The 12,140-nt window shown below is 41.3% G+C and overlaps 1 protein-coding gene across 1 annotated transcript in view; it reads right to left on the bottom strand.

Moving 5' to 3' along the window:
* LAMA1 (laminin subunit alpha 1) overlaps positions 1–10,486 on the bottom strand; it is a 227,636-nt gene extending 217,150 nt beyond the window's left edge. The window contains exon 1 of the mRNA XM_077492481.1: positions 10,217–10,486. Within this exon, the coding sequence (XP_077348607.1) occupies positions 10,217–10,277 (61 nt within the window). The 5' untranslated portion in view covers positions 10,278–10,486. The remainder of the gene's footprint in view (positions 1–10,216) is intronic.
* Positions 10,487–12,140: the final 1,654 nt, after the last annotated feature.

The following is a 12,140-nucleotide window of genomic DNA, read 5'->3' as shown; positions in this document are numbered from 1 at the left end:
ATAGTCCTGACATACGTGTTTGACGTCACCTCATTCAGACGATCGGAAATTCCGACAACTTTGTGCAACCGTGTGTATGCAAGACAAGTTTGGGCCAAAATCCGTTGGAAAAAATCTGATGGATTTTGTGGTCGGAATGTCCGACCATGTATATGGGGCAATAGAGTGTATGCCTCCTCAGGTTGGAGAATTTTCCTATTACTTTCTGATGAATCTTTAGCACAGAAAGTGAAAGGAAATCTCACCAGCAGAAATCTCCCTTCCCCACCTTCCCTTCATGCCCTCTCCTTACACCTCACTTGTTAACATACAGGCATACCCCACTTATAAGTACACAATGGGGTTTATTTACTAAAGCTGGAAAGTGTAAAATCAGGCTCGCTTCTGCATAGAAACTGATGAGCTTCTAACATCGGCTTGTTCAATTAAGCTTGGATAATAAAACCTGGAAGCTCATTGGTTTCTATGCAGAAGTGAGCCTGATTTTGTCCTTTCTAACTTTAGTAAATAAATCCCATTGTGATCTTAAAAGTGAGGTATAAAAGTTCCATAAGGTGTGGCAGCCGTGGTTGGATGTCTCTGGTTCTTTCTGGGGGACGGTACTATCCTCGCAGGTCCCCTAGTCGGGGCTGTGGGGATAGGGCCGGGGCCTTGGGCACTGTGGAGTGTGATGCTGGGTATAGGGGGGAGGGGCGAACTAGGGTAGTAGCCAGCAATTATATGACCTTACGAAGCTGCTATTTATATTAAAAATGATACTGCGCAGTGGGACGGTGACTTGTGTGGATGAGTTGTGTGTGTGTGTGTTGGGATGCCTGCATGTCTTTTTTGTGTCTTTGTTTTGTTGGGGTTTTCTGTGTTTTTGTGTATAACTGTTTTGCTTACTCCGGTGGTGCATCTCCACCGCATATTTTGGGGTTTTCTTAGGGTGTTCCGAGCTCCGCCATAGTTTTTGCACTAATAACGGTGTAGGCAGCGGATTGTGTGCCAGCTCGCTACATGGAGGGTTATCTACAGGGGGGAGTGCTCGGGCTAATACATACATTACTTTACGCTGTATCCTGCGGGTTTATACCTATGTCTGCACCTCTGGAGTGTGGTTATTCGATATGTATCCTGATTGTTGTATAAGCTGTATGTTGAAAATTTAAATAAACACCTTTAAAAAAAAAAAAAAAGTGAGGTATGCCTGTATTGGGTCCTTTACCAACATTATGCTTTTCATTTAGAGATATTTGCACAATCCCCCAGGTCCGCTGCGGGGGGAATTTAGCAGGGCGGCCTGTGCCCGCACATGACAATTTATTCTCTGGGTAAGCTATCTTTGTTTATTATGTTTATCATGCAACATATGCTGTAATTTCATTTTTATTTTTCATCATTGTTGTACCTTATTTTGTGTATCTTATCGTATTATTTGTTTCTTAGATTGGTTCTCCTGAGGAAGCGGTACAACACCGCAAAACTAGTAGAGACCTTAATCAATCCATAATTTGCATTTACAGATACCCCTTGGGTGACACCCCGAGTATCTGTTTTTTATTGTATAATGTCAACTGTACATCTTTTTACATAACAATGTATATTGTTTTCTATCAGTACTGAGATAGTCCATTAATCAATTGGTGGGTACATTATAGGGTCAGCTTCAGAAACTGCTCCCTTGCCCCCACCACCCTTTGCTTCTATATACAAACCTGGATGATGGTACGTTCTTATTATTTATCATGCTTCCTTATCAGAGGCTATACTCTAACCTTTTTAATTTAAGTGGTGCACTAATGCAGAATTTAGAGGGTAAAAATGGATGGAAAGGTGGTTATACAATGCCCCCTCACCGCCTGTCAAATGCTCTCTGAAGAGCGATCTGTGGCACCTGCCATTGCTTTCTTCAGAGTAAAATCTGACAGACGCTGCTGCTGACACACACTAGGGGGGGGGGGGTGATTTACTAAAGTTGGTGCACACAGAATCTGGGCAGCTGTGCATACTTATTTCTAGTTTCTATTGTCAAAGCTTAATTAAACAAGCTGAAGTTAGAAGCTGATTGATTACTATGCAGAGTTGCAGCAGATTCTGTGTGCACCCATTTTAGTAAATTTCCCCAGTGTGTGCACACAGCCTGTAAATCTGTCAACAATGATCCACTGGTCTTAAAGTGTTTTTTACAAAAAAAAAATAAAAATGATCCTGTTCCCTTAAAGCATGTCATACAGTACAGTACTTGTGCTGTGTAATTTGGCCCCCTGTAACACCTGAAATATCTGGCTAAACCTACCTGGCTATACCCTTCCCTCTGTAAACTGACCACCATATACCATTGCTGCTGAGCCCTGACACCGTGGTCAGTTTACGTCATCCACAGCTCTGCTCTCCTGTGTCTGCGTCCTCCTCCCCCCTCTCCTCTCTGCCTGTCAGCTCCGTCCACTCCACAAGCCTCCCCTCCTCATGCAATCATATCTATACTATGATCATGCCATCCCCTCTGTTATATAATGCTCTGTATCCCTGTGCCTTTGTCAATAAAAAAAATGCTGATTATACAGTATATTAGGGGGGCTCCCGGTGCTCACGTGACTCCTCGGATTTCTCCTCTCTCCTCCCCTGACATCAGTTGCAATGCTTGGCCCCACTCTCTATAGCTGTCAGCCAGGCAGAGGAGAGACCGGAGGAGTCATGTCAGCGACGGGAGCCGCTCTGCTATATGGTATAATCAGCACTTTTTTTTATATAACACAGGCACAGGGACACATAGCATTATATAACAGAGGGGATGGCTTGATCATAGTATAGTGGGTTAACAACCACTTTAAAAACCCTTTATTGGAATGGTCTATAAAATATAAGGTAGGAGAAAAAAATAAAATTATAAAACTGCAATCACCTAGTAAATCCAAATAGAAGCAAACATACAGAAGGCACACAACAATATTTCTAATCTACTACAATTCTAGTATACATTGCTGCACATCTGTCAGAGTAATGCCCTGTACACGCGGTCGGAAATTCCAATAGAAAAAGTCTCATCGGATTATGTTGTCAGAAAATCCGATCATGTATGGGCTCTATCGGACTTTTTCTGTCAGATTTTCCGACACAAAGTTTGAGAGCAGGATCTAAAATTTTCCGACAATAAAATCCGATCGCATAAATTCCGATCGCGTGTAGACAATTCCGATGGACAAAGTGTGACGCATGCTCAGAAGAAACTAAGAGACAAAAGCTATTGGCTACTGGCCCGTTTATAGTCCCGACGTATTTGTTTGATGTCACCTCGTTCAGAACGATTGGATTTTCCGAAAACCTTGTGGGACCGTGTGTATGCAACACAAGTTTAGGACAAAATCCGTCTGAAAAAATCAGACGGATTTTGTGGTCGGAATATCCAACCGTGTGTACAGGGCATAACATACTTGGCTGCTTTTGTCCAGAATACATCATTCTTTTAAGCCCTGATAACGGGTTTTAAGGTTGTATTTTTTTATACCCCTGAAATGTGTTGGCTCCATCCTTTATCCTAATTCATACTGGAGTAAATATATACCTGGGCAATTAATTTATGGTGTGGTGCTTTAATCTCAGATCCATTTCGGCACAAGCCAAGGAAACTGTTGAAATCCTTTGGCATGGAAAAGCTACCAGGTGTGCATCCAAACACATCTTCCCATACCAGTAGGATAACCGTAGGGTAAACTGTAGAAGGCAGGCAAGACAAGTATGTAGAGACACATACAAATCTATTGATCTATGATACACAATTTAGAGGCACTTTGAATAAATAGTTGATCTGACCAATTAAGTCAACTTCTGTCTAGGGACATGTAGAAAATGTGTTGATCAGTCGCTTCACCTGTTAGAATTACAATGACCTGGAGGGAAGATTCTTCCATCCACCTCTTTTGCGTGGATGGGGGTATCTGCTAAATCTTTTTAGTTCAGTTTGCTGACTGCAGCACTGATGGAACTGAAACTTTCCAGAAGTCTCATTTGTGAGAAATTGAATGATAGTTGATCATACATGGATCAAAATTCGGGCAGTTCCTGCTGAACCAGCTGAATTCAAATCCATGTATGGCCAACTTTAGTGGGTAGCACTAGGGTCATTGGTTTGAATCCCAACCCAGACACTACCTGCATGGAGTTTGCATGTGCTTGAATGGGTTTTGTTCCACACTCCAAAGACATGTTGGTAGTTAGATGACTCTAGTGTATGAATGTGAGTGAAATAGGGACCTAGATTTACCTGGTGCATCATGTTAAATGTTCAAATATATAATGTAAGGCAGTGGTATTCAAAGTATGGCCTTCAGACCACAAGTATTCCTAAAGCATCGGTTGGTAACAAAACAAAATGTGACAGAGTGATAGAGTCTGATTGGTTGCCTTTGGTTACCGCAAACAAAGTAGATGAAAAAGCAACATACTGTATAACCAACAGTTCAAATTTTACCTTCAACAGTGTTTTTAACTATCTGGTATTTAATTATTAAAAATCACCATTAAAGGGACTTTTTTAAGTGTTATCTGCAAGTGACCGCAAATCCTCAGTGCTGGTGCTCTCCTTGGTGAGCAGGGATATCCCAAAGGGCTGATGTCAAGACAGGAAGTGACATTGCTATCTCAGGCTCCATGTCTCCTTGATTCTTTCTGGCGCTTCTAACAGCTGCTGGTAGAGCTAGACACCAATTCCAACAAATTAACAGCTATAATGCCGAACTGTAAAGCCTCATACACACGATCGGACTTTGCACAAACTTTCCTGTGGATTTTTGTACAAAGCTCGTCGGCTGAGAACTTGTATTGCATACACACGGCAGGACTTTTTCAGCCAACTTTCACCAAATCACGTGGTTTTTCTGCTCTTTATCACCACCTTTGGTCAACTTCTGTATTGTTGTCTGATCTTTTGCATTGGTTCTGAGCATGCGTGTTTGTACTTTGTACAAAAGTCCTATGGTTTTCATGATCAGACTTTGCTCCATTGGACTTTTGTTGCCAGAAAGTTTGTCCGTTCGCACAGCCAACAAAAGTCAGATGAAAACCGAAAAAGTTTGTCCGATGGAGCGTACACACGGTCGGATGTTGCTCCAAAATAGCTAATTTGCATGTTTGTTGTCAAAAAGTCTGATCGTGTGTACGGGCCTTAAGAATTATAACTTCAAAATATGAACTCTTTTTTTTTAAAAGTTGACCATACACTAGTTGATTTTCAAATGAACAAAAATCTTGAACGAACATTCAAGTCTTTTTGCCATATTTCTCTTAGGAGGTCACAGGAATGCATTAACTTTTGCTCTCCTTTGACCCCAAATCAGCTGACGTTGTGGAGCCATACTGTTAGGATCCACCTAGCTGCCTGATTGACAGCTGGCTCTAGCTCTGAGAGCTGAAGCCAGCTGCACGAAAACCTTCTCTAGCCTGGCGCTCCATTGAGCGCTGCATTTATTTATATTTATTTTGGAAACCCCAAACTTCTCCTCTAACATCTAATTTTCAAGTGAATGGACTTCCCTGAAAAAAAAAAAACATATTTACTGTCAGAAATTTATTCATTCAAAAAAAAAATTTCTTCCTGCTCCTTCTTCAAATTTTCTCATCACTGTTGAAAATGAATGTCGAGTTGATCCTACTAATGATTCAAAAAATGAACAAAAATTCTTAAAACAAAATTTTTTAACCTAAATTCTACTAGTGTATGGCCAACTTAAGGCTGCAAATGTCTACAGCCATGGGTTCCAGGTGCCATCTTCCCAGTACCTTTGTCTGAATTAGACAAACAAATAAAAGTAATAGGGGAGGTAGAGCCATTGCCACTGGGAAGCAGCTAGAGTAGAGAAAGTGAGGCAAGCAGAAAAAGCTGTTTGGACCCCAAAAATAATAATAAATACATATGCAAAAAGCAACCTGAATAGAAGAAAGCAGAGCAAATGTAAAATTGAAAACCAAAGTCAGCTTCATATGGATACAACACGAGTACATTTGTCCTGCTTGGATCCACACTTGACTTCCATGACTGCTCAACAAAGGTTATTATTCACATTAGCAAATATAAAAATAAATACGTTGGCCAAATATTATTCAACTTTGGTTATTTTAGTAGTACAATAACGGGTATCCATTTTTAAAGACTAAAAAGTAGTCTTGGATGTCCACCACATCTGAGATGATCATTGGCCCATCCAGGAGATAACAATCAGATCCAGAAATGATGAGACAACCCCTAGATGACCAAGAAAAATACAGCATTGCAAAACAATGGGGTTTAATTACTAAAGGCAAATCCACTGTGCACTACAACTTATAAATGCAGTCACTATAGATCTGAGGGGGGCATGCAAGAATTTTTTTTTTTTTAAAACAGCATTTTTGCCTTCACATGATTGGATGAAAAAACTAGCAGAGCTTCCCCTCATTTCAGATCTTCCCTTCGGGATCTACAGTGACTGCACTTCCAAGTGCACTTGTAGTGCACATTGGATTTGCCTTTAGTAAATCAACTCCAATGTTCCTAAATGGTTGTTTTTGGTTTCAGAGGTGTCTAATGCATAAACATGCATGTTTGGTCAAAATGATTGTGCATGTTTATGGAGAGATCATTTGTAAGAAAGAACCTTCAGCAGCTGGATCTTTCAGAACTCATGCTCACTAGGTGTAAAAAATGCCATGGGGTTGATTTACTAAAGACAAATAGCCTGTACACTCTACAAGAGCAGTTGCTGCAGAGCTTAATAAATGAGGTACAGATTAATTTGGTAAACAATAGCCAATCACGTGCAAGGAAAAAAAAACTGCATTTTTGCTTCTACATGATTGGATGTTGGAAGTTAGCAGAGCTTTTACTCATTTACTAAGGTCCTTTGTTCACCATCCCATGCCTAAAGCTTACCATACACCAGTAGAAGTTTCTTTGAAAAGGAAACTTTTCAGAATGTTTGCTCGATTTCACAATGCTTAGGTAGCCCAACCATTAGTATGACTCGATTCCCCCATCCAACTCCCCACTGAGCTATTGTATTCTGACATCAGGGAGACTTCCCCGCCATCAGAATGCACTGATCAGCACTGCAGTCTATAACCTGCGGCATTGGTTGAGTAGGAAAAATCTGTCAGGGTAGTTGTACAGAAGTCGATCAGTAGATCGACTTCTGTACAACCACAGTGCCCATGCCTGGATGGCCAGCGTTAGTAGGATCACACTGACATTGGGGCTTTGACTATAGGGACAAGAATATTTGAAGCAGCAGGATAGAAAATGTTTCTTGAACAGATGAAGAAATTCTAACTGTGAATGTGTTTTTCAATGGGGAAAAATCATACTTATTGTATTGAAACCTGTTTAATGTGTCTGGGATTCAATTCAAATAGCAGATCTGTTTTAAATTTAAGGGCTTTTGAACAAAATTAGTTGACTCAATGATGGCAAGAAAGAATGCTTTGATGAATGAAAATTCTGAGTGAAAATTAAACTGTGTATTACCAGCTTTAGTTGTTTACAGACTTCAGTACTTTGTAAACTGCTGGTTTAAGGCAAAACACACAGGTCACTTAAGCCTAGTACACGAGTCGAAAGACGGACAAAATAAGTCAGTTCAATCAAAACCGGCAGGCATTCGGCCCGCGTGTATGGCAGGTGGTCCGGCAGAAGCTGGCTGTTTGGCCAGCTTCTGTCAGACGAGCATGCTGTAAAACCAGCGGCTGACCGGCTCTCGATGAGCGCTCTTAGCCAATGCTCAGCAGGGGAGATAGCTGCACTAACATTGGATTGTTGGTACAGTAGCTCCGACCAGAGCTGTAGTAATGGTGTGTACAAGGCTTTATTGTCCAACAGATGATTTATTAGCTGGATCTTTTGTTCACCGTCCCACTCCTATGTAGGGCCAGCCATACGCAGAGCTAATTTTTTTCCTGCAACCGAAAGAAATTTGCTTTATTCCCCTATCAACATAGTGTTGATGTGGGAATCCCTCCTGCCGGGCCATTGTCTTCTCCCAGCAGGGGTAGGGTGGGAGGGTGGGGTAAGCTGTCTACATCGGGAGAAGACAGTGAATATTGCTAGTAGCCGCTAGCGATAATCGCAAAGGAAAACCTGGCAAGCTGGTTGTACCCAAGTTGATTGATCAATCTTCTTGGTACATTCAGCTTGTCCATACACGGTTCGAATCCCCGGCTGGTTACTGCTGAATCAGATGAGATTCGAAGCATGTATAGCCTGCCTTACCCACAGACTTCAGAACTTGGTAAACTACTGGCTAAACACACAAGTCATTTATGACCAAGAGATCTTTCAACCCCATGCCTAAAGCTGGCCATACACTAATAGAATTTTGCTTGAAAATTTACTTTGACCCCATGACCTGTCTTTAACTGAGGTATAACTTGATTTCTTGTATTTTTTACTTGCCTCATATTTGATACTGCTTCAGATATTGTGAATGCTAACCTTTGTCTTTCGTTAAATAAAGAATAAAAATAAAAAAAAGAAAATGTTTGTTTCAAGAACATTTGTTTGATTTTCTAATGGTTAGTGGAGTAGTAGTGATGAGAAAATTTGAAGGAGCAGGATGGACAATTTTTCTCAAACAAATAAAAACTGTAATGCAGCGTACACACGGTCGGATTTTCCAACGGAAAATGTTCGATGGGAGCCTTTTTTGGGGGGAAATTCCAACCGTGTGTAGTCTCCATCGAACAGTTTCCAGCGGAATTTCCGTTGCACAAAATTTGAGATCTGGTTCTCAAATTTTCCGACAACAAAATCCGTTCGCGTAAATTCCGACCCTGTGTAGACAATTCCGACGCACAAATTGCCACGTATGCTTGGAATCAAGCAGAAGAGCAAAACTGGCTATTGAACTTAATTTTTCTCGGCTCGTTGTACGTCACCGCGTTATTGACGTTTGGATTTTTTCCGACCAACTTTGTGTGACCGTGTGTATGTAAGACAAGTTTGAGCCAACATCGGACGGAAAAATAAATATAAGATTTTGTTGTCGGAATTTCCGATCGTGTGTACGCGGCATGATTTTTGTTGGGGTAAAATGTACACATTGCAATGAAATCTATCATGTCAGGAATTCCATTCAGAATTTTGTAAGATACTGGTTTAAGGCAAAACACTTAGGTCAGTGCTTACCAAAGGGCTCTTTCAGCAGCTGGATCTTTTGTTCATCCTCTCATGCCTACACTTATCCACAGACTTCAGAACTTTGTAAAGGCAAAAAAGCCTAGGTCAGTTACTGGCCAGATATTAAATGTAAGGTTATATCAAATATTAAAGACTGGAACAAGTATTTTATGGCTTTCTCTGGATCTGTTGCTGAAAAGGATGGGATGGCTTTACTGCCCAAGTCTTAGCACATTGTATAGGAACTGGGATCACGTCCAGCACAATCACATCTATACGATCATTGAATGAGCGGACAATGCTCTATGTGCTCCAAGCCTGCACTAGTTCATTGGACAAAGACATATTTTGACTTTTAAGCAAATCTGGTCTTGACCACACACTTTACCACATTTTGGACAAAGACATTGTTTTCTTTTATCCTAAAGTATTTAAATACATTTTGTCAACATATGCTCACAATTTGCATTGTTTAGAAATATTATACTGTTGTACAAACATCACAGTCTTTCTATCCCAGACAGTTAACCATTTGGCAGCAGCGATATGCTTTCAAGTTCCAAGACACAAGCCCACACAGTAATATTAGAAGTCACATCTGGACAAAGCCCCTCTCCCCCACTAACAAAATGCAACAGGATGTGAATTGTGAAGATAGGATCGCTATGCTATGGCAGTGTAGCTGGAATACAAATGAGCAGTAAAGAGCCCCATGCAGTGCTGAGGAATTCAGCTGATGCTGGAGGACTACTTGACATGAACCTCTCTCATTCAAAACTCAGCTTTTGGTTATGTCAATATTCCTGAATTCAAACTCACCCCCCCCCCCCCCCAACAAATCCATACCATGCAGTGTTGTCATTTACTAAAACTGCAGCAGTTGTGCATGTCAGCCAATCAGCTTCTAGCTTCAGCTTGTTCAGTTAAGTATTGCAAATAAAAGCTAGAAAGGAATTGGTTGAAATGTACAGCTGCTCTAGTCTTAAAAGTCCCCTCAATGTGTGCACAAAGTTTAATAGGTAGGTTAAAGTGGCTGTCAATCAGCTTTGTGATCACTGGTCCCCCCCAGCATCCCTCCATAGAAGATCTCACCTCTGAGCTGGCACTGCACTCCAGCACACAGCAGCAAAACCAACAGCACCCGGCATGGCATTTCTAACTCTGCTTAGAGTCCAAATCTGAGTTGGCAGCTTGTTGGATGGAGGACAGGGAAGGGTGCCCGACTACTGATCCCAATTATTTATTTGTCATCCGTCATAGGATCTCCGTGCTTCTCCTGCCAGCAGCTGCTTCTAGCTTTGTCACCCAGCAAGATCTCCACTACTTCTCATTCAGGATCTTCACCCATCCAAAGTCCTCCAGCTGAATTGCTCAGGGAGGGGGAATGGGATGAACCATTCACTTGTACAGGGGGGCGTATCTAACAGGCATATGGCTATAGCATGCCGTCCTACCTATGCTTCTCATCGTGCGAGCTGCAGGCTCTAATAAAAAAAGGATTTGTGCTGTCTGTCAGCTCTAGTCTATAGAGATCTGCTCAGCATGCAGGATTCCACAGCATACATGGGAGAGAAGGACCCCTCGGGGAAGATGGTGTGGTCCATTAGTGTCTTCTATCTAAAGAAGCAAAAAAGTTTTATTTCAGGAATGTCTGCCCTGTAGGCTGGGCATCACACCATAGGGATTGATCAAATTGGCAATTAAAATTATTTACATACATGATATATATATAAATATATATATATAGATAGATATATAGATATATATTTCTATATATAGATATATCTATAGATAGATAGATAGATATCTCTCGCTATGTATCTATCTATCTATATCTATATATAGATATAGATAGATAGATAGATATTCCAGGTACTTACATAGCGCTGTCAATTTACGCAGCGCTTTACATATATATTACATATATATTGCACATTCACACAAGTCCCTACTCTCAAACAGCTTACAATCTAAGGTCCCTTAAAGTGGAGTTCCACCCAAAAGTGGAACCTCCACTTATCTGCTCCCCCCCCCCTCCGGTGCCACATTTGGCCCCTTTCAGGTGGGAGGGGGGAACGTGTACCTGTTTTTGACAGGTACCCTTCCCCACTTCCGGTAGACTGCGCCACGGCGCTGTGCCTTGGAAGTTAGCTCCCCCCCCCCTCTTCCCCTGCCACCGGGCCAGCTAGAAAGCACAGCACAGTAGGGAACCGTCTGTGAGGCCGAAAGGCTTCACTTCCGGTTTCTCTCACCATGAATGGCAGTGGCAGCACCCGAGAGCCGATCTGAAAATTGCCTGGGGTGGCGGCATTACGGGAACCCTGGACAGGTAAGTTTCCTAATATTAAAAGTCAGCAGCTACAGTATTTGTAGCTGCTGGCTTACATTTTTTTGTGGGGGGGGGGGGCAGAACTCCTTTTTAAGCCTCATATATACATGTGCATGCGTGCGTATGTGTAAATATATACAGTGTTTACCCCTTTCATGACTAAGCCTATTTTTTGACATTTGGTGTTTACAAGTTAAAATCCATATTTTTTGCTAGAAAATTACTTGGAACCCCCAAAAATTATATATATTTTTTTTAGCAGAGACTCTAGAGAATAAAACGGCGATTGTTGCAATATTTTATGTCACACGGTATTTGCGCAGCGGTGTTTTAAGCGCAACTTTTTGGGAAAAGGGACATTTTCATGAATTAAAAAAAAACGAAATAGTAAAATTAGCCCAATTTTTTTGCATAATGTGAAAGATAATGTTACGCCGAGTAAATAGATACCAAACATGTCACACTTTATAATTGCACACACTCGTGGAATGACGACAAACTACGGTACCTAAAAATCTCAATAGGCGACGCTTTAATTTTTTTTTATGGTTACCAGGTTAGCGTTACAGAGAATGTCTAGTGCTAGAATTATTTCTCTCGCTCTCGCGATCGCGGCAATACCTCACATGTGTGATTTGAACACCGTTTACATATGCGGGTGCGACTCCCGTATGTGTTTTCTTTGCT

Source organism: Lithobates pipiens, unplaced genomic scaffold (assembly GCF_037356315.1).
Source record: "Lithobates pipiens isolate NorthernLeopardFrog02 unplaced genomic scaffold, aLitPip1_a1.2 Scaffold_19, whole genome shotgun sequence".
In the NCBI taxonomy this organism is placed as follows: Eukaryota; Metazoa; Chordata; class Amphibia; order Anura; family Ranidae; genus Lithobates; species Lithobates pipiens.
The sequence above is the reverse complement of the archived record's forward strand: the minus strand, read 5'-3'. Positions and strand labels throughout refer to the sequence as shown.